The 27,982-nt window shown below is 48.3% G+C and overlaps 1 protein-coding gene across 11 annotated transcripts; it reads left to right on the forward strand.

The window, feature by feature from the left end:
• Positions 1 to 27,938, forward strand: TTLL3 (tubulin tyrosine ligase like 3). Of its 11 annotated transcripts, none has more exons than XM_047780378.1 (13): positions 1 to 408; positions 579 to 670; positions 3,489 to 3,657; positions 3,797 to 3,894; positions 5,193 to 5,321; positions 6,056 to 6,170; positions 6,926 to 7,024; positions 8,620 to 8,815; positions 12,713 to 12,861; positions 18,739 to 18,982; positions 20,133 to 20,568; positions 26,108 to 26,543; positions 27,214 to 27,938. In XM_047780378.1, exons 1-13 carry the CDS (start codon positions 42 to 44, stop codon positions 27,456 to 27,458), a joined length of 2,775 nt encoding a protein of 924 aa, XP_047636334.1. In that variant the 5' UTR covers positions 1 to 41; the 3' UTR covers positions 27,459 to 27,938. The 11 variants fall into 11 exon arrangements, with proteins under 11 accessions (XP_047636334.1, XP_047636288.1, XP_047636297.1 ...); XM_047780332.1 differs by having other exon boundaries at positions 26,108 to 26,280; XM_047780341.1 differs by lacking the exon at positions 6,926 to 7,024 and having other exon boundaries at positions 26,108 to 26,280.
• The last annotated feature ends 44 nt before the right edge of the window (positions 27,939 to 27,982 follow it).

A 27,982-nucleotide genomic window follows, 5' to 3' on the forward strand; every position in this document is an offset into this window, starting at 1 on the left:
GCTCGGGTCCGGGGAAAGCGCGTGCGCACCGCAAGCGGCGCATGCAGGTCTCCGGCGCCACGCAGCTCCTGAGCACGGGGGAGCTGGGGGCCACGCACTTGGGCTTCACCGCCTGCTACGGCCGGGATAGGGGCCCGGTGGGCAGCTGGCCGCGCAGGCCGCAGCCACCCGAGTCCCGCACCAGTTCTCCCGCCTCATGGCCCTGGGCCCGCCACTCCGAACTCCGACTTCCCGAAGAGGCTGCCGCAGGCTGTCAAAGCTGGGAGGGCAGCCTAGCCTTGGCGCGCCTCCTAGGTTGCGCTCTTGAGTCCTCCCCAGGCCGCAGCTACGCCCAGGGCGCCGCGGAACCCCGCCCCCGCGGCCCTTCTCCGGCCAAGACCAAGGAGGACGCCACGCCGCCGCCGGACGGTGAGGGCCCCTTGCGGCCCGCCACTCCTGGCCCGAGGCAGGCGGCTAGGACCTGGAGATTTGGGGCCGATATTGGAGTCCGGAGAAGAGCGGTAGAGGATGGGCATCCAGATGATGGGTAGAGAGAGAGAAGGGGTGCTGCCCCACCCCGACTCCGCATCTTTCTGCAGGTTCTCTTGTCCTTTGGCGAGGATTCTCCAAGGCGTCTCAATACATGGGCCGGCTCAGAAATGCCAGGATCCACGTGGAGAGAGCTGTCAAGGTCGGAGAGGGTTGCGGGTCGGGGGTTCTAGAAAGGACCCTGAAAGCGTCTGAGCCTCCCTGCACTTTTTGCTCCCATCCTTAGAAAACAAACAAGAAAACAAAAACCTTGATCCCACACCCATCTTCAGATACCTCCCTATTTTCTTTTCGCCTTCTTTCTTTCCTTTTTTTTTTTTCTTTCTTATGGTCTTTTTAGGGCCACAATTGTGGCATATAGAGCTTCCCAGGCTAGGAGTTAAATCGGAGCTGCAGCTGCCGGCCTATGCCACAGCCACAGCAATGCTGGATCCAAGCCGCGTCTGCGGCCTACAGCACAGCTCAGGTAACCCCGGCCAGGGATTGGAATGCATGTCCTCATAGATGCTAATCTGGTTTGTTTACCACTGAGCCACGATGGGAACTCCCCCTCGCTGTTTTCAATACCCCATTCACGGTGGACTTCTTGGCAAAATTTTCTACTTCTTTATCTGAGATTCTCTCCTCAGCTCCCACTGCTCTGGTTCCCTGCCCTTCCCCACTCCCACCAGGAACCACTCCAGTCAAGGTTACAGGTGACCTTCAAAGAGCCAGATCCAGCAGTCAGTCCTTTTTCTATCCTGAGTTTGGTTAGGCACCTTGTGTCATTCTACACTGCTACCCCGCTCACCTTTCCCTCCTGGCTGTGTACAAGCTCCTAGTTTTCGTTTCTCCCTCCCTGGCAGCCACTTTTCAATTGCTTTTGAAGACATTCCTCATTCCCTGGATCTCTCTCCATGCCTGTCTCCTTGACTGTGAGTCCAGTCAGTGTGCTATGCCCCCTGCCTCCTCTTTCCAAGCTTAGCCTGTCCTGTCCATAGATTCAACCCCCAACCTTACAGCTCCCAGGAACTTCAAAGCATTTCAAACCCATGTTTCAGGCTGTAACTCTTTTTTTTTTTTTTTTTTTCCTTTTTGGCCACCCTGGGGCATATAGAGTTCCTGGGCCAGGGACTGAATCCCATACTGTATCTATGCCACAGTTTGCAGAACACCGGATCCTTATATCCTTAACCAGCTGTGCCGGGCCAGGGATCAAACCTGCATCCTTGCCAGTGCAGTTGAACCAGCAATCCCATTGCGCCACAGGGGGATCTCTCCAAGCCATACTCTTAATTTTCCTGTCCAAACCTGTTTCCCTCCCTATTCTCTCTCTCCTCCATCTCCCAGTTGCTCAAGCCAGAAATCCGATATTTCTGTTTCTTCACCCACACCTAATCCCATCAGCAAAACTAGTCAGTCTGTTTCCAAAATAAATCTCAACTTTATCGCCTTATCCCCATCTCCACTGTAAGCATCTTAATTCTAACAGAAACCACAATAACCTTCTGATTGGTCCCCTACTCCCATCCTTGTCCCCTCCATCTATTCTCTATACAGCAGAAAGCCATACTTAGAGCTTCCAACCATGTCACTCCCTCCTTTCACCTTATTCACGTGACTCTTTATATAAAACCCAAGTACACCCCAAGGTCTGCAGGGCCTTCTCCAGTCTAGCCCTACTTTTCAGGAGGTCTCCCCTCATTTTTCACACTCCATTCACCCTGGCTTCCTTCTAGTTCCTTCCACCCTCTCTCCAGGCTCAAGACCTTTGCACATGCCCTTCTCTCCACCTGAATTGCCATTTGCCCAGCTCTGTGCATTCCTGGCTCCTCTGCAACTTCCCTTGACTCTGTTTCTCCAGGTCCCCAGTAAGTATCCAGTTTCTTGAGCCAGCCAGCCTGGATTTAAATTCCTGCTCTTTCTCATACTCAATGTATGGCCATGCTATTCAATCTCTCTGTTCCTCTGTTTCATAACCAGTTAAATCAGGATAGGAGTATTTATCAAAAGTACATATTATTGGGAGTTCCTTGGTGGTCTACTAGATAAGATTTGGTGCTTTCACTGCTGCGGCCCAGGTTCAGTCCCTGGTCTAGGAACTGAGACCTCACATCAAGCTGCTGAACGCCATGGCCAAAAAAAAAGAAACAAAACAAAAAACCCGTGTTATTGTTAGTAATGTATATGTGCTTAACGCATAGTAGGTACTCAATAAATATTAGCAAATAAATATAGTCAATATTATGATGCTTGCTATGCACATCTATTTCTCTACTTGTTTAATGTTTGTCTCCTCTACTTAGGATATAAAAATTTCCTGGTGGAGTTCCCGTTGTGGCGCAGTGGCAATGAATGCTACTAGGAACCATGAGGTTTTGGGTTTGATTCCTGGCCTCACTCAGTGGGTTAAGGATCCAGCGTTGCCGTGAGCTCTGGTGTAGGTCACAGACATGGCTCGAATCTGGCATTGCTGTGGCTCTGGTGTAGGCTGGCAGCTGCAGCTCCAATTGGACCCCTAGCCTGGGAACTTCTATATGCCACAAGTGCGGCCCTAAAAAGACAAAAAAAAAAAAATTTTTTTTTCTTGGGAAATTTTTTCTGTCTCAGAGGATTAAGAACCTGATTAGGGAGTTCCTGTCATGGAGCAGCAGAAATGAATCCCAGTAGGAACCATGAGGCTCCAGGTTCGATCCCTGGCCTTCCTCAGTGGGCTAAGGATCTGGCGTTGCTGTGAGGTATGGTGTAGGTCGCAGACATGGGTTGGATTTGGCATTGCTTGGGCTGTAGTGTAGGCTGGCAGCTGTAGCTCAGATTTGACCCCTAGCCTTGGGAATCTTCATATGCCACAGGTGCGACCCTAAAGAGAGGGGGAAAAAATTACCTGAAAGCAGAGACCATAGCTGTCTGGTTCTCCATTATACCTCCTGTGTCTGGCAGCTAGGCTGTGCTTACTGAAAACGTATCCTCTCACCTTATAGCAGAAGAAGGTCTTTATGATCCAAGGCCACTACCCTGTGATCCGGTGCCTCCTGCGCCGGAGGGGCTGGGTGGAGAAGAAGATGGTTCATCACTTGGACAATAACCTGCCACCATCGCAGAAGGATCTGGATAGCTCAGTAATGGGTGACAGTGACACCACTGAAGATGGTGAGCAAGCCCCTTCTTTTCCACAAGCTGCCCCTCGAGTCCCTTTCCTTTGGTTCCCACTGTCCCAGGGTTGAGGCTTTGACCTGGGCCTATGGGATGGGGACAGGGACCTTACTAGGCCTGGGCTCTGCATCCACAGAGGATGAAGATGAGGTTGAGGCATTCCGGCCAGCACAGCTATTCACCTTTGATGACATACTGGAATTTGATGACCTACATGGGACGCATGCTCTGATGGTGAGGGCCCAGGGGTTGGGCAGGGTTCTGCTTCGTTGGAGGGAGAGTACTGGAGTCTAGCCAGGTGACCCCAGACAAGTCCTTTCCTTCTCTGGGCCTCGTTTTCCCTATCTGTTGTAAAAACTGGTTGGTTCTTTAAAGCCTAGGTAGGCCAGCAGAATGGTGACAGACACAGATGAGGCTGGTCTAGGACTAGAGCTCTTTGCTAGGTTGTATCAGAAGCTGGCATAATCTTCATGCCTGGTAATTCCCCTTTACAAATAAAAACGCCATAGTTCATCTTCTTCCCCTGTCATTGTTAGGTGAAGCCTATAAGGAAGGACCTAAAAGTTCTGAAAGATGGAGTTCCCATTGTGGCTCAGTGGGTTAAGAGTACAACTAGTATCCATGAGGATGCAGGTTCGCTCCCCGGCCTTGCTCAATGGGTTAAGGATCCATTGTTGCGGCGAGCTGCAGGGGTAGGTCAAAGACGTGGCTCAGGTCTGGTGTTGCTGTGGTGTAGGCTGGCAGCTGCAGCTCCGATTCGACCCTTAGCCTGGGAACTTCCATATATCGCAGGTGTGGCCCTAAAAAGAAAAGAAAAAAATAAAAAGTTCTGAAACAGGCTGATATGATGGTATAGAGGATATGCGTGTTGAAATGAGGACATTTGGCTTTGAATCTTGGCACTGCCGCTCACAAAGTTGAACTATACCAGGTTGCCGTTTTTTTGTATGTCAGAAAAGGTTGAGGGTGAGCAGTTCCATGTAGCCCTACCTGTGCCTCAGTTCCCTTGTCTGTGAAATGGGGCTAATGGTAGCACCTACCTTACAGGGTTGTGGTGAGGATTAAATGAGTTGACATGGAAAGCTTAGAACAGGGCCTGGTGCATGTTGTTGTTGGTTATCAATAATCCTACATTTCAGAGTTGTGGGGAAAATGGAGAGAGGTAGATCCCCTGAGAGAGCCTTCATCACCTGCTCTGTGCCCATCAGCTTAGAGTCACTGTCCTGCCACTGAGCAAGTCCCTGATGGCCAAGAGCCAGAACAGAGTGTGGCATTCAGTTGTGGGGCTTAGGCACTGCCTAGGGGCACCTGGCTAAAGGAGCTACAAGTCGGTCTGCTCTCTGCTCATCCAGTGTGGCCCTGGAGGAAGAAATAAGTGTTCTTACCTTCCACAAAGATGGCTTGTGGTCTAGAGGCCACTTTGGGAACATCCTCTCCTTCCATTCATCCACCTGGCTCCGCAGGGTGGGGAGAAACCTCCTCGGGCCTTGTGCTGCCCATGTCAGCCTCCATGTCTCTTCTCCTCTCTCCAGTCCCGCATGGTTCGGAACGAGGTCCCCTACTTCATCTGGACCACTCGGCGGGATGTGCTGGACTGTCGCTTACTGTCCAAGGATCAAATGATAAACCACTATGCCCGGGCAGGCTCCTTTACCACAAAGGTGGGCTCTCTGGGGCGCGACTGTGGCAGCTTCCAACCCCTCAGCCCTCAGGCCTGCAGCCCTGTTCCCTGCTCTCCTTATCAGTAAAAGTTCTCAGGAGATGGGGAGATGTCTAATCCAGTGAGATTTGGAGTCAGGCTTGCCTGGGTTCAAATCCAGCCCCTGCAGCCTGTCTGGCACATGTACACATGATGTCTAAAACAGGCTCCAGGATCCAGATGGGTCTGGAGCCAGAACAAACGCCAAGTCCAATGACTGTGAGCAGGAGGACCCTTATTTCCCATGTGGAGGATATCTGCCTGATGAATCCATTGTATCTTACCGGGGTTATTACTAAGCGACCACACCTCTCTGAGCTTCAGTTTCTTCATCTTTAAATGAGACCACCAGTAAGACCGATCTTCTAGGGTTATAACAAGAGTGAAAGGGTTTGTGGTTGGGACCTGCTAGTTTATTATCAGTGTGGGCTGGGAAGGATTCCTAGAGGAAGCAGGTATTTCAGAATGAGACAGGGTGAGTAGGAAGGATGGGGAGTGTTCTTGGCGGAGGGAATCACAGAGGTCATTGTCCAGGAGGTTGATGTGAGCGGGTCAAGCCTAGCAAGTGGGGCAGAGGCTCTGAGCACATGCAAGCAGGCTCTTTCTGAGCCATCTGGTTGTGTGCCAAGCATGGGGAGTCCCTAGGAGACCCTCCAGGGGAGCCCCACCCTGCCCCCTCAGCAGCTAACTCTGTAGGTGGGTCTCTGTCTCAATCTCCGGAATCTGCTGTGGTTTGACGAGGCTGATGCCGACTCCTTCTTCCCGCGCTGCTACTGCCTGGGGGCTGAGGACGATAAGAAGGCCTTCATAGGTAAGGAGATGCCAGCCCCATGCCTGGACCCTCAAGCCGAAGGATGAGGCCTCAAGCCCTGGCTGGTGTTAGAGAGCAAAAGGCCTCTCTCCTCAGGCCCTCATCTCCCCAGTTAGATTTCCTTCTCCTTCCCCAGGCCTTATCTCTCCTTCATGTGTCACCCTGAACAAGCCTCCCCCCCTTGGTCAACCCAGACCTCTAGAAAAGCTGACATAGCTTGTCTTGTTTCCTAGAGCAGGTTCTAAATGTTGGTCACTTGGTTGAGTGTAGAAACCAGGATAGATTCCAAGCCAACGTGAGATTCCACTGGCTAGATAGGGTTCTGAATCTAGAAAAGGGCCTAGGTTTCACTCTTAAGCAGAATAGACTCTAAAGCCAGGACATGCTGTCAATTCAGGGCAGAATTTGGATCCAGATTAGATGCTAGGTTTAAATTAGTCTACAAATATGATACAGCTTTTGGGCCAAGGTCTGGTTCTCAGGCTCGAATAAGTATCAGAAGTAGATTAGGAACAGAAGAGAGAAATCAGATGGCAGGTCCTGGCAAGATTCTGAAGGTAGAATATGAGCCAAGTCAGGTCAGATTCTGGGTTTGGTTCTACAACTAAAACAGAAGCCAGGTTCTAGTCCAAGTTCTAGAGTCAGAAACGGTAGTCAGGTTCCAGTTCCAAGATGGGCAGGTCATGATCAGGTTCCGGAATGAGAACAGGCCTGGAGCCTAGGGCTGAGCAGGGTATCCCCTGCCCCGGGAGCAGAGGACTTCTGGCTGACCGCTGCCCGCAACGTTCTCAAGCTGGTGGTAAAATCCGAATGGAAGTCATACTCTATCCAGGCAGAAGAGGAAGAAGCCCTAGGTAAGAGCTGTGGTTACCTCTACTCCCCCGGCCATTTGTCCTCTCACCAGTCACATCCATCCATCCATTCATCTATACATACATCCTGGTCTTTTTCTATTTCCTTTTCTTTTTTTTCCTTTTCTTTTTTTGTCTTTTTAGGGCTGTACCCACAGCATGTGGACATTCCCAGGCTAGGGGTTGAATCGGAGCTGCATCTGCTGGCCTATGCCACAGCCAGAGGGACATGGTATCTGAGCCACATCTGCAACCTACACCACAGCCCACAGCAACACTGGATCTTTAGCTCACTGAGCGAGGCCAGGGATCGAACCCATGTCCTCATGGATACTAGTTGGGTTTGTTACTGCTGAGCCACAATGGGAACTCCTGTCCTTGTGTTTTTCACATCCATTTGCCTCTCCACCACTCCTTCCTGCCAACCTATCAGTACCTCTGCCCACCTATCTATCCACCAGCCATCCATCCATCTACCTGCCTACTCACCTACCTGCCCCTAGATCTCATTCATCTGCCCACCTATCCATCCATTCATTCTCCCTCCCCCCACCTACCCACCCCACTCCACCCCCTGTTGCTCTGCTCATTCACCTACCTTCTCTCAGCTCCACACTCCCTGTCCATCTATCCACCAACCTTCCCGCCTACCTGTCCTTGCTTAGATCTGCCTGTCCTTCCTTTTTCTTTTTTTCCGTCCTGCACTCCACCACCTATCTATCCTCCGGTCCATCCACTCATTCATTCCTCTGTCCCAGTCAACCCCTGCCACATGTCTTCCTGTCCATTTGTTAATTGACCCACTGCCTATTCAGCCCTCCCAAGCGCTGGCATGTGGCCGAGAGCTCTACAGAGGACGGACTAAGATGACGTGGGGGCATCCCTGCCTGTGGGGAGCTCAGGTCTGTGAGGAGAGGAAGCAGTGACAACATGTGATTTCACGTGGTCTGGGGACTCCATGTGAAGGGGGACACAGAAGGCCCCTCACTGTCCGTTGGCTCAACCCACTGCTTGCCCATTTCCTCTCTGGACTTACTCCTACGTCACAGGCTCCATCTTGTAACCCAAGAGCCCATCAGCCAGGGATTCAAGGATGTGAGGAGCAGCTCTACTGGGGGCAGGCAAATCCCTGCCTCTTCCAGAGAGAGACCTCCCCACTGCTATCTCCTGGGTGTGTCAGGAGCAGAGCACAAGGGCCTCAGGTGTGTCAGAGGTCCCTAGCACAGAGAGGCTGCAGGCATGTGGTGTGCCTCAGGTGTATTAAGATGAGGTTTCAGGTAAGTGACAGGCCTTGGGACACCTGTAGGTGTTGAGATGCCTTGAGGACATTTAGGGTGAAGCCTCACATGAGTGACAGGTCCTTGCTTGGACAGTATGGGCCAAGGGCAAGCAATAGGATTACAGGTGAATTTAGAACAAAGCCCCATGTGAGTGACAGGTCCCAGGGCGGTAGGGGATGGAGGCGTGTGCTGGGCGTCAGATGTATTAGGGTGAGGTCTCAGGTAAGTGACAGGCCTTGGGGCAGTGGGGGCCATGACATGTGTCAGGCTACCTGCCTTGTATGTGGGATAGTGATGGTCCCCTCCCTATCTCTGCAGGAGACAAGCAGCTCAAGAAACAGGAGAAAAAAACAGTGACAGTGTCCCCAGAGTTTGTGGATGAGGCTCTGTGTGTCTGTGAGGAGCACCTTAGCAACCTGGCCCATGTGGACATCGACAAGGACCTGGAGGCCCCCCTGTACCTGAGCCCGGAGGGCTGGTCCCTCTTCCTCCAGCGCTACTACCAAGTGGTCCAGTGAGTCCCCCTGACACCCGGGCCTCGGGGTCTGGGCAGGTGCCTCCTCCTTTCAGGGAGCTTCTCTGTTCTGAGCTGATGCTCAGGGCAGACCCTCTCCATCCAGTGCAGGCCCATCTCCTCTTCAAGTCTCCTGTTGTGTTCACTCTGCTCTTCTCAGGAACCCTCAAGAGCTCCCACTGCCTCCATCATAGGGGCCAACCCACTCTTCCCAGTTTTTGCCGTATGTGCTGTCAGATAGACATGAGTCCAAGTCCTGCCTCTGCAGCTTCACAGTTCTGGGACCTTGAGAGCATCACTAAACTTTTGGAGCTTTGCTTTTCTCACATGCAAAATAAGTTGAAAAATAATGTCTGCCTCGGGGTTAGGATTAGACAGGATAATTTGTATGCTTAGCACAGAATCATAATGTTCACTCACAAAGTAAGAATCTATTAAATATTTTAGATTTATCCTGGAGGCCAGTGTTCCCCAAAGTGTTACACAGGTTGCTAGGTCTACAGGCTGTAAACAGAGTTCATGAAGAAAGGGCTCTTAAGGTCAGTCACATTTGGAAAACAATGGGTTAAACAGAGTTAATTAAAATAGGTTTCCCGGAGTTTCCATTATGGCTCAGTGGTAATGAACTCTACTAGTATCCATGAGGATGTGGGTTCCTTCCCTGGCCTCGCTCAGTGGGTTAAGGATCTGGCATTGCAGTGAGCTGTGGTGTAGAACGCAGACTTGGCCCGTATCCTACGTTGTTGTGGCATAGACCTGCGGCTGCAGCTCCAATTCAGCCCCTAGCCTGGGAACTTCCATGTCCCTCAGGTGTGGCCCTAAAAAGCAGAAAAATAAAAATAAAAAAAATAAAATAAAATAGATTTCCCTGATGCAGGACTTTTCAGAACAAGTTGTTGGTGTAAACTCCCAAGAGAGATGAGTCCTCAGCCCCCTGTCCCAGGCATCCTGAGTGTCCGTGTTTTCAGAATGCACTTTGGGAGACCATTCTTAAGTGGAGGAAAGGAGTATTGAGATGGGCCTGGGACTATTGTAGGGAGATTTCCTTCAGCAGAGACTAGACTAGAGGGCAGAGGGTCCTGAAGGCAGAACACACAGCATTTACCGAGCCCTTCCTGGGTGCCAGGTAGGCTCCAGAAATAGAGAAGTCCCTGCCCTCAGGGGCACACAGCTCAAGGAGGGAGGCTTGCAGTGAGCTGGGGGAGTGCTCAGGGCCTCAGTTGGCTTGGTGCTAATAGCAGGGAATGGACAGATTTAATGATTAATGGAGGAGACTGAAGAACTAATCAATGAACCTTGAATGAAAGACTTACCCAGGAGTTCCCATTGTGGCTCAGTGGAAATGACCCCGACTAGCATCCATTAGGATGTGGGTTCAATCCCTGGTCTCACTCAGTGGGTTAAGGGTCCAGCGTTGCCGTGAGCTGTGGTGTAGGTTGCAGACGTGGCTGGGATCCCTCATTGTTGCTGTGGCGGTGGTGTAGGCTGGCAGCTGCAGCTCTTGATTCATCCACTAGCCTGGAAACTTCCATATGCTGCAGATGCAGCCCTAAAAAAAGAAAAGAGACTTAGCAAGCACACCCACATCATTGATAAACAATTCACTTGTGTCTTTTAAATGTCTGGGAGAGGAAAACTAGGTGATCCCATACTTTCCCCTTAGCTGCCAGACAACATAAAGCCACCTTCTTCCTTTTTTGGGTGGTGGGAGCATGCCCATGGCATGGTGAAGTTCCCCAAGCCAGGGATGGAACCTAAACCCCAGTAATGACAATGCCAGGTCCTTAACTTCTAGGCCACCAGGAAACTCCTAAAATCACCTTCTTAAGAATCATCAGGACTGGAGTTTCTTGGTGGCCTAGCAGTTAAGGACTTGGCATTGTCACTACTGTGGCTCGGGTTTGATCCCTGGCCTGGGAATTTCTACATGCCATGGGCGTGGTCCCTCAAAAAAAAAAAAAAGAATCAACAGGACCATGTTAGAACAGTAGGTGGAAAGAAGATCAGTCCTTTGTATTTCTGGGTGTGGGGCAAGTTGAGGGCTGGAGGAGCCTCTTAAAAGTCAGGATTACATAAAACATTACATCATACAGCATTGAATTGTTTAGTACAGATCATCAGCATTCATTGATTTCTGTAGTATTTACTGCTGCTTTTCAACTTTTAAAAACAAATCCATGAGTTAAACAGTCAGGCTTTTTTTGGTCTTTTTAGGGCCACCCATGGCACTTGGAAGTTCCCAGGCTAAGAGCCAAATCAGAGCTGTAGCTGCCGGCCTACAGCCACAGGCAAAGCAACACCAGATCCGAGCTATGTCTATGACCTACACCACAGCTCACAGCAATGCTGGCTGGATCCTTAACCCACTGAGCAAGACCAGGGATCGAACACAGGTCCTCACGGATACTAGTTGGATTCATTACTGCTGAGCCACAATGGGAACTCCCAGCCAGGCTTTTCTTGAGATTCACGTTCCAAAAAACACTGGTGGTCTTTTCTTTTGCTAAATATAAAATCATATTGTCATGTTCAATATACTTTTTCAAATTGCACATGCCCCTGCCACCAGCATGTGACACTTTCCTGAGCCAAATCACAGATTTGCTGAGCAGATTCTTTATGCCATGGCAACAGAAAAATTTCCAGCAAACCTTCTGGAAATAGAAAGACCAGGATTTGGGTGTGAATAAGAGGCTTTGCCAAGCCCTCTCCGTCTGGCTGTCTCCTTCCTGAACTGCCCTGATGCCACTGCTGCTGCTGCCTTAGTAAAAGAAAATTAAGATTTCCATGGCTGGAGACATTTAAGAGGCTAAGCTGTTAAAGAGAGGTTAGCGTCTACTGGAGGCTTCCTTCCTATTCAGTCAGAAGAAAAGAAATGGGAGAGTTTGAATGAGGTAGCTATCTGGGGTATTTAGTTACTTGGTTTAATAAGTTTAGGACATTTTGTGTCCTGTAGGGAACAGGGTCCCTCTTTGTCCATGAAACCTTGTCAGTACAGCCCAGTGGCTGAGGCCAGGTCCTGCCAGAGGACTTGCTTATCCAACCGTTCATTCATTTAACAAACTTTTTTGGAGCACTTAATAAGTGCCAGGGCTATGGCTTGGGGATGGGACTACAACAGAGAAAAACAACTACAAAAAAATGTTCCTGTCTTCAGTGCTTATATTCCAGTAAGCAGAAACAGGCCATAAGCAAATAACTGTAAGTGTCAGGTGGTATGTGATGGGAAGAGAGAGAAATCAGGGAGATATATGATAGAAATGTGCTTGAAAATGACTATGCAGGAAGGGACCCTCCCCCGCCATCAACCAGTGCTTGGTTAAGAAACAGAGGGTAATGACCTAAAAGCACCCATGGATAGAAGGATCAGGCAGGATGGACTTTGCATCCTGGCTCAGCCACCTTACTCAATGTGTGACCTTGGGCAAGTCCCTTAACCCTCTAAGCTTCAGTTTATACTTCTTTAAAATGGGACAAGTACTATCTCCCTGGAGATAGATTAGTGATAATATAGATAAAGCCCTTGGCACAGTGCCTGGCACTGAGTGCCTCGTCATTCGATGCTGCTATAATTAAATTCTGCCAAATGCAGTTTTAATGTCGTAGGAAGGTGGCAGAGGGCGGAGTGTTGGAGCAGGAGGGGTGCAGTAAGTGGACATTCCCCATCCTCTCCCATTCCAGCAGTGTGGGACGGTGCCCTGGGCAGGGTGGAGTTTGGGGATCAGCTTGAGGGTGGGGACAGAGGTTTGGGAGAGACATATCTGATCTCTAGGGGAAGGGCACAGCCCAAGCTGGTTAGACTATGGCCGGGGGTGGGGTGGTGGTGCTTGTGTCTTGCCTTGTCCACCAGGCTGCCTCCAGTCTCAGCCCTGCCCAAGTCCCGTCATCTCCCCACAGCGAGGGGGCAGAACTCAGGCACCTCGACACTCAGGTCCAGCGCTGTGAGGACATCCTGCAGCAACTGCGGGCCGTGGTGCCCCAGATGGACATGGAAGGAGATCGCAACATCTGGATCGTGAAGCCAGGAGCCAAGTCCCGCGGACGAGGTGGGGGTCAGCCCCTGCATCCTGTACTAGCACCCTATGGCCTGCCTTCCCATCTAGAGGCCAGGAAAGTTAATAGTGCGGGCTCTGTTGGAGCCAGAATGCCTAGGTTTGAATCCCAGCTCCGCTACTGATGTGCTGTGTGACCTTGAGCAAGTTCTATCAACTCTCTGAACCTCAGTTCCCTCCTATGGGGTGAGGATTCAGTGAGGTGGTATGGCTACTGCTTAGGACAGTGCCTGGCACAGTAATTACACCATAAATGTTGTCTGCTGTAATGATGATGCCAGCTCCTCTCCTGTCCTGAGTTTGGGTTAATGCTTTTGGCAGTTCTGGTGATAGACACATGTAGTTTCTTGTCATCTAAGGGCTCTCAAATTGAACCAGTGCATCTTTGTGATGTATCCAGGACAGTGGTTAAGGGTATGGATGCGGGAGCCAGGCTTCCTGGGTTCAAATGCGAGCTCTGCCTCCTAATATCCTTAAGACCTGGGGCAGGTTACTTAACTTCTTTTGTGCCTCATTTTTATCATTGGTTAAATGAAGCCAATAATAGCTACCTAAGAGGGTTACGTAACTGTCATAAAGAGAAAGTACTCAGATCCTTACTTTAACAGAGTAACTGCTATTTAAGTGCTATTATTTTTAGCTATTATTCAGATTGCTCAGCATGAATGGAATTTGAACAGGGCAGCCAGCAAGCTGGGATGATGCATCAGCCCCGCCTTTAAAAAAAATGGTTAAGAACTTCCAAGATGTAGAAAACAGACATCTGGCAGCAGATTGCTCCAGATATGGCCTTTGGGTGAATGTGTTCATGTGCATGTGAAGCTTTGCAGCTCCACACACTGCAGGACATTCCTCTTGGGATGTTGCTTCACAACCAGCATCACAGTTTTTTCTTCTACCTTGCACATACTTTTGTTGTTGTTTTCCCAGGATGAAAATACATATTAACTGTTACTTTAAAAAAGATCTGGTGGCCTAGTGGGTTAAGGATCTGGCATTGTTGCTGCTGTGGTGAGGGTTCAGTCCCTGGTCCAGGAACTTCTGCATGCTGTGGGCATAGCCAAAAAAAAAAAAAAAGATCAGAAAAGTAGAAGAAAGCAAAGACACCCTTGGTTTCACTGAGATAACTACTGTTCACCTTGTGGTATCTTTCTTTCTACACTGTCTTCTTTGTATCTGGATAGTGTGTATTTTATTTTAAACAAGAACATACTATTCTGTAGCTTCCTTTTTTCATCTATTGTACCTTTCCATATCAGTGAGCATTACTCATTTTTTTGCACCTTTCTTTTTTATTTTTTTGGCTGCACTCATGGCACATGGAAGTTCCGAGGCCAGGGATCGAATCCAAGCTGCAACTGTGACCTAAACTACTTAACCCATTGTGCCATCGAACCCACGTTACCACAGAGACAATGCTGGATCCTTAACCTGTTGCACTACAGCAGGAACTCCCAACACCTTTTTTTTTTTTTTTTCTAGGACCGCTTCCCGCAGCGTATGGAGGTTCCCAGGCTAGGGGTTGAATCAGAGCTGTAGCCACCAGCCTACGCCAGAGCCACAGCAACTCGGGATCCGAGCCACGTCTGCAACCTACACCGAAGCTCACAGCAACACTGGATCCTTAACGCACTGAGTAAGGCCAGGGATTGAACCCGCAACCTCATGGTTCCTAGTTGGATTTATCAACCACTGAGCCATGACGGGAACTCCTCTTTTTTCTTAATTGTAGATCTTACTCCATTTCAGTACATCTCAATCTGCTTTTTCCCCTTGTTTTTAAATTATTGTTGTGGGCACTTTTTTGGCCTTTTTGTGGGGGGAGTGGGCATACCATGGCATATGGAGGTTTCCAGGCTAGGGGCCCAGTCGGAGGTGTAGTCGCCTGCCTATGCCACAGCCACAGCAACATGGGATCCAAGCCACACCTGTGACCTACACCACAGCTGACAGCAATACTGGATCCTTAACCCACTGAGCGAGGCCAGGGATTGAATATGCTTCCTCATGAATACTAGTCAGATTTGTTTCCACTGAGCCATGACAGGAACTCTGATGCTTTCAGACATACACAAAAGCAGAGAGAATAATACCGTGACTTCCCCATGTATTTCAACATTTTCTTTCCATTTTTAGAAAAATTTAATTGAAATGTATGTACAGTATACTTTATTGAAAGGATACACATTGTGAATACATAACACAGTGAATTGTCATATAGTGCGCACACTCATGGAAACATCACCTAGATCATAAAATATTACCAGCACCTTAGAGAGGAGAGTCCGCTCCCATGCCACCTCCTGGTCTCTACCTCCTCACAATGGTCTCTCCTCCCCTATTCTAGCTTATGATACTCTGTGTTGCTTGTTTTTGAATTTTATGTAAAAGTATAGTATGTTTTCTTTTACCTCATTCTATTTTATAGCTGCATAGTATAATTTTGTTTAATTTTTTGTTTGTTTTTATCTTTTTAGGGCCATACCCGCGGCATATGGAAATTCTCAGGCTAGGGGTCCAATTGGAGCTGTAGCCGCTGGCCTACACCAGAGCCACAGCAACACAGGATCTGAGCTGCATGTATGACCTGCGCCATAGCTCATGGCGACGCCGGATCCTTTAACCCACTAAGCGAAGCGAGGGATTGAACTTGCATCTTCATGGATGCTGCTCGGGTTCATTAACCACTGAGCCATGACAGGAACTCCTATTTTTGGGGGGGAGGGCGGCGAAGGAGGAAAAATAGCTTTATTGCTTTGCCAGGCAAAGAAGGGTCACAGAAGACTAATGTCTCAAAGATTGTGCCCCCCTTAGGAGAGATTGGAAGGTGGTTTATAGTTTTGGGGTAGAAAATAAGGCCACAGATAAGGATCATGGTGGAGGTAAGCTTGCATTGTTTTCAAAGCTGGTGTTCAGTGGTTTCATGGTCTTCATGCCTGTGTCTGGACTCACTGAGGTTCAGGTTCTTCATGTGTCCGGGCAGAAGGAATTCAGCGAGAGACAAAGTGCAAAGTGATAGGCAAGAAGTAGATTTAGGGAGTTCCCGTCATGGCACAGTGGTTAACGAATCCGACTAGGAACCATGAGGTTGCCGGTTCAATCCCTGCCCTTGCTCAGTGGGTTAACGATCCGGCGTTGCCTTGAGCTGTGGTGTAGGTCGCAGACGCGGCTCGGATCCCGTGTTGCTGTGGCTCTGGCGTAGGCCGGTGGCTGCAGCTCCGATTAGACCCCTAGCCGGGGAACCTCCATATGCCGCGGGAGCGGCCCAAGAAATAGCAAAAAGACAAAAAAAAAAAGTAGATTTATTAAGATAGGATGCTTGTGAGAGGTGCAAGTGGGCAGGCATGAAAGCTCTGCTTGGGAATTCTTGTTTTTGTCTGTTTGTTTTTGTCTTTTTTTTCTTTTTCCCTTTTCGAGGGCTGCTCCCCGCGGCATATGGAGGTTCCCAGGCTAGGGGTTGAATCGGAGCTGTAGTCACCGGCCTACGCCAGAGCCACAGCAACGTGGGATCCGAGCCGCGTCTGCAACCTGCACCACAGCTCACGGCAATGCCGGATCCTTAACCCACTGAGCAAGGCCAGGGATCGAACCTGCAACCTCATGGTTCCTAGTCAGATTCGTTAACCACTGAGCCACGATGGGAACTTCTGCCTGGGAATTCTTATTTATTTATTTTTAATTTTATATCTGCACCCTCAACATATGGAGGTTCCCTGGGCCAGGGATTAAATCCAAGCTATGGCTGCGACTTGTGTTGTAGCTGCAGCAACACCAGATCTTTTAACCCACTGTGCCAGGCTGGGGGTCGAACCTGCACCTCCACATAGACTCAAGCTGCTGCAGTCGGCTTCTTAACCCACTATGCCATGGCAGGAACTCCTCTGATGGATATTTAGATAGCCACCATTTTTTTTCTTATTTTTTTATTGATTCATCAATTGTTATTACAGATGACACTGTGATGAACATCCTGAGCAGATAACTTAGTGGCCTTTCCATCTATTTCCTTAGGATAAATTCTTAAAAATAAAATTGCCGGGGCAGAGGTCACAAACAGTCGTAATCTTTGGCTACACGAGGCATCATGTTATGGGAATCTTGGTGGTCAGTCTGGCCATTTGAGAGAGAATCTGGCTTGGGAACCAGGCACAAGTTATTCTGCACCATTGGCAGGCAATCAGGCTGTTTGAGGGGAGGTGTCAAACAGTGAAGAAATGAGATTGATTTGTGAGTGCATTAGTCTGCAGTATGATTCTTACTATAGACCTTTGAACAAGATGGGTTTGGACTGCGTGAGTCCACATTTATGTGGATTTCTTTCGCTATATACATACTTCATTATTACATGACCTGTTGTTGGTTGACTCTATGGATGCAGAACCATGGATATGGACGGCCGACTGTAAAGTCATATGAAAACTTTCAACTGCTTGGAGGGTTGGTGCTCCTAAACCCTTCATTGTTCATGGGTCAGCTGTGTTTATCAGCATTAAAATGATGCCTTATTAGCATGAGATGTTTGACTTCATTCTTTGTAAGACAAATAAGATACCATTCTACCTAGAAGAGTGACCAAAAAAAGATACAACAGTGTTGGTAGAGTGTGGAAAAATACACAGTCTCATACACTTACTGGGAGTGCAAATTAGTTTGAACATCTTTGGTGATATAAAATGAAAACATGGGCACACCCTTTGAGCCAGCAAATCTACAGCTAGAAATGTATTCTACAAGTAACTAATGATAATGGTATGAATTAACATTTACTGAATGCTCACCATGTGGCAAGCACTGTTCCAATTCTTTGGCACATTCAAATGCATAGAATCCTATGAAACTGAGGCAGATGCAGCCCCTCCCATAACCAGAGAGCAGATCCACAGGAACTGGAAGCAGCCCTTGGCTGCCTCTGGGGAAGGAGATGTATTTTATTAATTGTATGCCCTTTTGAACTGCCTTCTCTTTGCTTTTGTTGTTTTATATTTTGTTAATTGTGAAGAACTTATCATATACGCACATAGTTTTTAAATTTTTTTATTTTGGGGGCCACATCCACGAAATGTGGAAGTTTCCAAGCTAAGGGTCGAATTGGAGCTGCAGCTGCAGAGCCACAGCAACTCAGGTCCAAGCCGCATCTGTGACCTATGTCGCAGCTCACAGCAATGCCAGATCCTTCGCCCACTGAGTAAGACCAGGGATCAAACCCCTATCCTCATGGATACTAGTTGGATTCATTATTGCTAGCCACAATAGTAACTCCAGTTGTTTTGTGTGTGTGTGTGTGTGTGTGTGAATTGTATCCATTTAATATAAAAATGATTCTTCCCCCAGTTTTTATTTTGAATTTACAGAAAAGTTGAAAAAAAAAATGGTATGATTAACTCATTTTCCTTCAGATTCAACAATTGTAATCATTTTTCAGGAACTCCAGTTTTTAAATTTTTTTCCCTTTTTAAAGTTTTATTGACATATAGTTGATATACAATGTTGTGGTAATTTCTGCTGTACAACAAAGTGACTCTTATACATGTACACACATTCTCTTTCCGATCACAGGTAGTTTTTTTAAAAGCTCAATAGTGTTTTTAATTTTTATCTGTGCATTTATTCCTTTTCATCAAACAAAACTGGTTACTCTTTTTTATTTTATTTATTTATTTATTTTTTTGTCTTTTTACTCTTTTTTTTTTAAATTTAAATCTTCCACAGATTCTCAGCTTTCCCAAAGGGAACAGGGAGAAAGGCAGGCTCACCCACTTGGGCCCCTTGGTTCTGTAGGGATAAGAACTTAGGATGGGCTTTCCCTGGTCCCCTGACCCATCTCCCTACATGAGCCTGACCTGATCCCTGACCACCCTGACTCTCTTTTAGGCATCGTGTGCATGGACCACTTGGAGGAGATGCTGAAGCTGGTGGACAGCAACCCCATGATGATGAAGGACGGTAAATGGGTGGTGCAGAAGTATATTGAGCGGCCCCTGCTCATCTTTGGCACCAAGTTTGATCTGAGACAGTGGTTCCTGGTGACCGACTGGAACCCACTTACTGTGTGGTTCTACCGCGACAGCTACATCCGCTTCTCCACACAGCCCTTCTCCCTGAAGAACCTGGACAAGTGAGCCCCCCACCCCACCCCCACCTCACCCCTCCAGTCATTGCACTGATCTCCCAATCTGGTTGGGGAGCTGACAAGGTACAGCAGCAGGCTGTGGGACAGGCTGTGTGTGGCCTCCAGAGAGAGCCTTTGCAAGCAGACCGGCCCTCCGTCTTGCAGCCATCCTTCCAGGGGTGTGATCTGTGTGTGTTCCCTGTGGGGTCACTGTTCTAGGCACTTGGGGGACAGCAGTAAACCAATCAAGAGCCCAGCTTTCAAGAGTGCACAGTGGGTTAAGGATCAGATATCACTGCAATGGCTTGGGTCATTGCTATAGCTCGAATTTGACCCCTGGCCCAGGAGTTTCCACATGCTGTGAGCACAGGCGAAAAAAAGAAGAAAAAAAAAAAGTTCACATTCCAGCAGGGAGAAACAGACAAGCAATGAGCACAATTAGTAAAAGTATCTAATAGGTTAAAATGTAATACATGTTATGGAAAAAAGGATGTAGAGCAGGACCAAGGGGGGTCAGGAGAATTGTGAGAGGAGAGAAGTGTGTTGCAGCGTTCACTTGTGGGTAAGAGGAAGGCTATGGAGTCCTGGGTTCGAATTCTGTCTCTGCAGCTTCTAGGCTCTGTGACTTGGGTCGAGTGAAAACCTCTTTAAGCTTCAGTTGCCACATCTGAAGAACGGAGGCAGTCATTTGAGACACAGAGCTGTCAGTTACTGAGGGCTTTGTGTGTGATGGATGCCAAATGTGACAAATACACTTCATGTGTATTCTCTCGGTCATTACCGGAAGCCTAGTGAAGTGGGTTCTGTTACAGATGTTGAAAGGAGCGCTTGGGTAAATTGATTGTGTAAGATCTTACTAGTCAGCGATTAAGCTAGGCCTTGATGACTACAGGGCCCTCCTTCTCTTCTAAGCACTAGGAGGGTTAACTGATGCTGTCACAGAGCACTTAACGCTGCAGCTCCTGTATAGTTAGTGCCCTCAGAGAGGTCGGAGTGAAGAATAGTTGTGGCCCTAGAAGAATGGGGTGAGGCTTTTGTTGCCTCAAGCTGAATGGTCCGGTGTGCACGGGGCTGGTTCTGGGGTTTGCCTGCCCACCCCCATTTGGGTGGGAAGGGCACAGGGAGCCAGCCCTCAGCTTTCTGCTCTCTGGCCCAGCTCTGTGCACCTGTGCAACAACTCCATCCAGAGACACCTGGAGAACTCGTGCCACCGGCACCCGCTACTGCCCTCGGACAACATGTGGTCGAGCAAGAAGTTCCAAGCCCACTTGCAGGAGATTGGGGCCCCAAACGCCTGGTCAACTATCATCGTGCCCGGCATGAAGGCCGCGGTGATCCATGCCCTCCAGACGTCCCAGGACACCGTACAGTGTCGCAAAGCCAGCTTCGAACTCTATGGCGCTGACTTTGTATTCGGTGAGGACTTCCAGCCCTGGCTGATCGAGATCAACGCCAGCCCCACCATGGCACCCTCCACGGCGGTCACCGCCCGGCTCTGTGCTGGAGTGCAAGCCGACACACTGCGTGTGGTCATCGACCGGCGACTGGACCGCAACTGTGACACGGGAGCCTTTGAGCTCATCTACAAGCAGGTGAGGTGGCCAGGCCCAGACAGGACCCAGAGGCCACCCCATAGTGAAGCTCAGGGCTCTGTGGTCACACAGACCTGGTTCAAGTTCTTGTTCTGCCACAATGTCTGGGTACAGCCACTTCACCCCCTTGAGCCTCCGTTTCCCCATCTATAAGGTGGAGGTGCTGTCCCCATCTTTCTCTTGGGTTTTGAGAGATGAAATGAGTTAATGTGTGTGGATAACATTTCTAGAGACCTGTAGCACAGTGTTAAAAGCATGGACTAACACCCCCCTGCTCAACTTCATAACCTCTAGGGGTCTCAGCTTCCTTATTTGTAGAGCGAGAATGAAAATGATATCCTCTTAGAGTTCCCTTTGTGGCTCAGGCAAAAAAAAGAGACGAATCTGACTAGTATCTCAGGATGTGGGTTCAGCAGCTACAGCTCCAATTCAACCCCTAGCCAGGGAACTTCCCTATGCTGTAGGTTTGGCCCTGAAAAGCAAAAAAGAAAAAAAGAAAGATGGAAGCAAAAGAAAAAAAGAAAGAAAATGGTACCTGCCTCATAAGGTTGTGACACATAAATGAGTTGATACAGGTAAAGCATTTAGGAAGTGCCTGGCACTGAGTAAACGCTATGTGGGTTTTAGCTGTTGTCATTAGTACTTAATAAGGTTTTTAGGTGTTTCATGATAAATGAAGTTCCTCACATATAATAAGAGTCAATTTGTGCAAGCTGCTCATTTTTTAAAAATTTTATTGGCGTAGAGATGATTTACAGTGTTGCAGGAGTTTCCGTTGTGGCTCAGCAGGTTAAGAACCTGACATAGTGTCCGTAAGGATGTGGGTTTAATCCTTGGCCTTGCCCAGTGGGTTAAGGATCCGGTGTTACCATGAGCGGTGGCCTAGGTTGCAGATGCAGCTCAGATCTGGTGTTGCCGTGGTGCAGGCCAGCAGCTGCAGCTCCAATTCACCCCTAGCGTGGGAACGCAGATGCAGCCATAAAAAGAGAAAAAAAATGAGAGTTCTCGTTGTGGCTCAATTGTTAATGAACCTAACTAGTAATGAGGACTCGGGTTTGATCCCTGGCCTTGCTCAGAGGGTTAAGGGTCTGGTGTTGCCATGAGCAGTGATGGAGGGCGCAGTCATGGCTCGGATCTCATGCTGCTATGGCTGTGGTATAGGCCAGCAGTTATAGCTCCAATTCGCCCCCTGGCCTGGGAACCTCCATGTGCCTTGGGTACAGCCCTAAAAAAGACAAAAGATGACAAGAAAAACAGAAAAAAATTACAGTGTTATGTTAGTTTCAGGTGTACAGCAAAGTGAATCATTTATACATACACATATGTCCATTCTTTTTTCCCATATAGGATTTTACAGAATATTGAGTACTCTTCCCTATGCTATATAGCAGGTACTTATTAGTTTTCAGTTTTGTATATAGTAGTGTGTATGTTTTAATCCACCATCCCAATTCATCCCTCCCCTCCATGGTTTCCCCTTTGGTAACCCGAAATTTGATTTTGTAATTTGTGAGTTTGTTTTTGTTTTTATAAGTTAATTTGTATCATTTTTATTAGATTCCATATATAAATAAGTGGTATCATATGATATTTGTCTTTCTCTGACTTATTTCATTTAGTATGATAGTCTCTAGGTCCATCCATATTGCTGCAAATGGCATTATTTTGTTCTTTTTAATGGCTGGTAAATATTCCATTGTATATGTGTACCATTGTCTTCTTTAGCTATTCCTCTGTCAGTGGACATTTAGGTTGCTTTCATGTCTTGGCTGTTGTAAATAGTGCTGCAATGAACATTGGGATTCATGTGTCTTTTAGAATTATGGTTTTCTCCAGATTGATGCCCAGGAGTGGGATTGCTGGGCCATGTAGTAACTCCATACTTAGTTGCGTTTTTTTGTTTTTGCTTTTTAAGGCCACACCCGTGGCATATGGAGGTTCCCAGGCTAGGGGTCAAATTGGAGCTGTGGCTGCCGGGCTACACCATAGCCACAGCAATGCCGGGTCCTTAACCCACTGAGTGAGGCCAGGGATCGAACCTACATCCTCATGGTTCCTAGTCAGATTTGTTTCCACTGTGCCACGACGGGAACTCCACTCCATACTTAGTTTTTTAAGGAATTTCCATGCTCTTTTCCACAATGGTTTTACCAATTTATATTCCCACCAACAGTGTGGGAGGGTTTCCATTTCTCCACACCCTCTGATCATTTATTGTTAGTGAACTTTTTTTGGCCACACCCATGGCATATGTAGGTTCCTGGGCCAGGGATCAAACCCAAGCTACAGTTGTGGCTTGCACCACAACTATGACAATGCCAGATCCTTAACCTGCTGTCCCACAGGGGAACTTCCTATAGTCTTTTTGATGATGGCCATTCTGACTGATGTGAGGTGATACCTCATTATAGTTTTGATTTGCATTTCTCTAATAATTAGTGATGTTGAGCATCTTTTCATGTACTTTTTGGCCATCTGTCTTCTTTGGAGAAATGTCTATTTAGATCTTCTGACCATTTTTTAATTGGATTTGTTTATATATTTATAAACCTGTGTGAGATGTTTATATATTTGAAGATTAATCCCTTGTCAGTTGCTTCATTTGCAAAGATTTTCTCCCATTCTTTGGGTTGTCTTGTCATTTTTTTTATGATTTCCTTTGCTGTGCAGAAGCTTTAAAATTTAATTAGGTCTCTTTGGTTATTTTTGTTTTTACTTTCATTACTCTGGGAGGTGGATCCAAAAAGATACTGTTGTGATTTATGTCAAAGAGTATCTTGCCTATGTTTTCATCCAGGAGTTTTATAGTATCTAGCCTTAGGAGCCTTAGGTTTAGAGTCTGTAATCCATTTTGAGTTTATTTTTTGTATGGTGTTACCTTTCTGTCCAGTTTTCCCAGCACCACTTATTGAAGGGACTGTCTTTTCTCCGTTGTATCTACTTGCCTCCTTTATCATAGATTAGTTGATAATAGGTGCATGGGTTTGTCTCTGGGCTTTCTATCCTGTTCCATGGATCTATATTTCTAGTTTTTTGCCAGTACCATACCATTCTGATGACAGTAGCTTTGTAGTATAGTCTGAATCCAACTAGGAACCGTGAGGTTGTGGGTGCGATCCCTGGCCTTGCTCAGTGGGTTGAGGATTGGCATTGCTGTGAGCTGTGGTGTAGGTCACAGACTCGGCTGGGATCCTGTGTTGCTGTGGCTGTGGTGTAGGCTGGCAGCTGTAGCTCTGATCGGACCCCTAGCCTGGGAACCTACATATGCTACAATGTGCAGCCCTAAAAATAAAAAAAAAAAAAAAAAAAAAGAATCTGACCGCAGAGGCCCAGGTCACTGTGGAGGCACAGAATTGATCCCCAACCCAATGCAGTGGGTTAAAGGATCCAGTGTTGCTGCAGCTGCAGTTTAGTTTGCAGCTGCTGCTGGGATTCACTCCCTGGCACGGACTTCCATATGCTGTAGGTGCGGCCATAAAAGAAAAAAAAATATTCTAATTATTCTGATTTGGTTTAGGCTTCCATCAGAGTTTGGGCGCAGAGAATGTGCCGACTGCATGACACAAGTGTCCTGGTCGTTATCACAGTTACTGATTGTATCTTAAGTTAATGTGGATACTGGTCAGGTTTGTTACTGCTGAACCATAATGGGAACTCCTCTTCCTAGATATTTTATTCTCTTTAATGCTCTTTAATCTCTTTTAATCTAGAACCGGCCCACTGCTTTTATCTCCCCATATTTGGATCTTTTGAAGGGACTAGGCTGGTTTTGTTTGTTTTGCCCTCTTTAGGGCCACACCTGGAGCGTATGGAAGTTTCCAGGCGAGGGGTCAAATTGGAGCCATAGCTGCCAGCCTGTACCACAGCCACAGCAATATGGGATCCAAGCTGCATCTGTGACCTACACCACAGCTCACAGCATCACCGGATCCCCAACCCACTGAGTAAGACCAGGGATAGAACCCACATCCTCATGGATACTAGTCAGATTTGTTTCCACTGCACCACGTCGGGAACTCCCAGGCTATTTTTTTTTTTAAATGGAACTGTCCCACATTCTGGATATATCTGATTGTTCCCTCATGGTGGTGTTTTAACTTGTTCTTCTGTTATCTGAATGTCCTGTAAACTAGCAGGTCAGACAGCCTGATGAGGTTCAGATTACGTACTTTTGCAAGAACACTTGAAAGGTGATGCTGGGTACCTCACACAGCATCACAAGGCACACACTGTCAAGAGTGTCTCATTATTGGTGCTGCTAAATCTGACCATAGGTTTAAGATGGTGGCTACCAAATCTGTGTCCATTGTAAGCTGCATCTTCCCCTTTGCAATGATCAGTTTCTTTGTAAGGTGATACTTTGGCAGTGTGCAGATGACACACTTTCCTTTCAGCCTTTTCACCTTCTTATGTTAATATCCAGTTTTGATTCTTGCCTGGCGTATTAGAGTTGCAGAATGGTAAATTTCTAATTCTGTCATTCCTGCTCTATTTATTAGCTGAGATTCTTTCATAAAGATGATCTTTGCCTCATCAGCTAGGCTGTCCGTGAGCTTTGACATCTGTATTTTTAACAAGCTCCAAGCGACTGCGATGGTTTTGTCTGTCTTCTTTTTTGGCTGTGCCCGAGGCATGCGGAAATTGCTGACCAGGGGTCAAACCTGCACCACAGCAGTGACAACACCAGATCCTTAACCCACTGAGCCACCAGGGAACTCCATGACTCTGATGTTTAGATACATTTTAATGAGGATCCTTTGATGACACAGAAAACACCTCAGACTAGCTCCAGGTTAAAAGGAAGGTTCCGAAGAATTGCTTGGTAACCTAGTGTTAAGGGTTCAGCATTGTTACTGCTGTGGCTTGGGTTCTATCCCTGGCCCGGGAACTTTTAGATGCCCTGGGTGCAGCCAAAAATAGTAAATAAAAGCATGTTCCCAGCAAGGCACTGGGAACTCTCCTGATGCCCAGCTGCAGGAAGTACAGCTTGGCTCAATAGGAACTCAAAAGGCCCTTTCCTGGGCCTTTTTTTCTGCCTTCCTCTGTACATTTGCTACTTCATTCTCCTCAAGAACGCCTTCTTTGAGACTCCTCACTTCTGCTTCTCTGTGTCTTGGGTTCAGATGAGGATATAGGCAGGCCCTCAGCCTTTTATCTGTCTGGGTGTCATCACTCATAGCCTCTCAGCAGAGAATCTGGCTCATCTCAGAAGCTTTCTATTGGCAGCAGCCTGTAGAGGAAGAAACACATTCCAGCAGGACCAGGCAATTTAGCAGGGCCAGGGAGTGTTGGGGAGCAGGTGGGGACATGGCTAAGACTCCCCTACTCCTCTGGATTACTCATCTCAGGGGTTCTGTGACCCTCTAAATACTCATTCAGCTTCCAGGGCCAAAGATGGGCTTTGCATTTCTCAGCCCTGAAACTTCTCCTGACCAGTTGCCCCAGTAGATAATTTCATCTCTCTCTGCCCCAAGTCCTTTTGGGCCTAGGATTCCAGCACCGCTGTCTGACAGGCCTTGTCTCTGCTTCTTCCTTGCAGCCTGCTGTGGAGGTGCCCCAGTATGTGGGTATCCGACTCCTAGTAGAGGGTTCCACCATCAAGAAGCCCCTGGCGATGTGTCACCAGCGGATAGCGGTGCGCCCAGCCCTCTCTCACCTGCTGACCCAGCGAGGCTCTGGGGAAGGCAAGGACTCGGGAACCCTTACCCACAGGTCAGCTTCTAGGAAAGTTGCTGGGGCCAGGAGCCTGGGGCACACTGAGAAGCCAGACTCCACTGTCACCACCTCGGCCCCTGGAAAGGGGAAGAAAGGCAAGGTGAAAAGTGTCACAGCCCCGGTCCACCCCATTTGCCGAAAGTGGGACTCCCCCAGCACGAGGATGGGTTGCATATTCACCATGACCTTTGCTAGTGGGGACAGGCCCTCCCACCCCTTGAACATATTGTCATTGAGTCCGAAGAACCCCCAGACCATGGGTAACACCATTCTCCCCCGATACCCCAGGGTCCTGAGGCAGTTTCTTCCTGCTCTCCAAGCCACTCCAAACCACCCCACCCTTAGCCCCACCAGAGAGCCACCAGTAGTAAGTAAAAGCCATCACGTACAAAGTACTTTTTAAAAATACACAGCCAGATGAGCATTGGCCCCTCCAAAGCAGTCATTCAGCGAGGCAGTTGGTACATATTTCAATCCCAGGTTGATCTTTCTCCAGAGCCCAAGCTTTTCCTGCTGCAGTATTGTGTCTTTGCCTCCATGCAAAGTCACCTCTTGGGGAAGGGAACTAATATCTGTATAGTACTTAACAGTTTACACTGTGTCACCACCTGACCAGCTCCTTTAGTCCTCACGACTTAGCAAGGGAGGTGCTATTGTCCCCATTTTCCGGTCAAGGTATCAGGAAGTTTAAGGAAGTTGCCCGAGGTTGCACAGCTCAGAAGGGGCAGAGCTGGGATGCAGACCCAGGTCTGTTGGACTCCAAACCTTGGGTTCTCCCTGTGGCCTCTGGAGGAAGAACTGGGAGGGCTCTAACTGCCCTCACATGCCTGGCCCTCATCTCTCCCCACCTCCCCTCCTCACATGTCCTGAGGGGTAGCTGGCCAGCCTTGGGCCCTCCCCAGGCACTCACAGCCGCTCTTGCTCCCACAGCCTCTTACCACTTCCCCAGCCTCCACAGCAAGGGCCGGCTGCCTTCTCCCCATGTGCTCCAACCCCAGGGGCAGGTCCTCAGACTGCAGCACAGCAAGCTGGTGGGCTCTGAGGCCCTGTCGACCACAGGCAAGGCCTTGATGACTCTACCTACCGCCAAGGTTTTGATTTCCCTCCCACCTAACCCTGAGCTCAAGCTGCCATCCAACACCCTGAAACCAAGAGAGGTGGGCCTTGAACTGTGACCTGTACCCTGGTGGGCAGTGCTGAGTACTGGGGTCAGGGCTGGAGGGCAGGTAGAGGGAAGCCCCCAGGCTGACCTGAGCCCCAAGGGAAGGGCTTGTATCCCTTAGAACCCCCTTCCTGGACAGATTCCTGATCGTCTCTCCCCTTCTCCCCTCCTTTCACACTGAGGCTCTTGCTCCCCAGTGCGTTCACGGTCCCCAGCTTGGAAGTAACTTGTGGTCTCCACCCTTTGAAGCTGGGAGTCTTCCTAGCACCCATGGGAAGATCAAGGCCAAAGGCAAGTTCAAGGCCAGACTTTGTGACAAACCCAAGGCTGAGAAATGCCTCATGACAACACTGAGCCTTCCAGGACCCCTGCCCTGTATCAGTGCACATCATGGGCTGGCGGGAATGAGGGACATGAGGCTACAGAAGCCCTTGCTTCCATCCTCACTGCCCTTATCCTGGATGCAGCACCAAATAAAAAAGAAAATGAAGTATTCGAGGCTTGGCTCCATTTCTGTGGGAGGGTGAAGAGTGGGTC

This window comes from Phacochoerus africanus, chromosome 1 (assembly GCF_016906955.1).
Source record: "Phacochoerus africanus isolate WHEZ1 chromosome 1, ROS_Pafr_v1, whole genome shotgun sequence".
Classification (NCBI taxonomy): Eukaryota; Metazoa; Chordata; class Mammalia; order Artiodactyla; family Suidae; genus Phacochoerus; species Phacochoerus africanus.

Excerpts from the sequence above, each read along its gene's own strand:
- TTLL3 (XM_047780378.1), top strand. The coding sequence starts at position 42 with ATGCAGGTCTCCGGCGCCACGCAGCTCCTGAGCACGGGGGAGCTGGGG. Across the intron at positions 8,816-12,712 it reads CGCTACTACCAAGTGGTCCA|CGAGGGGGCAGAACTCAGGC; the intron begins GTGAGTCCCCCT and ends ATCTCCCCACAG. Across the intron at positions 26,544-27,213 it reads GAAGAACCCCCAGACCATGG|CCTCTTACCACTTCCCCAGC; the intron begins GTAACACCATTC and ends TTGCTCCCACAG.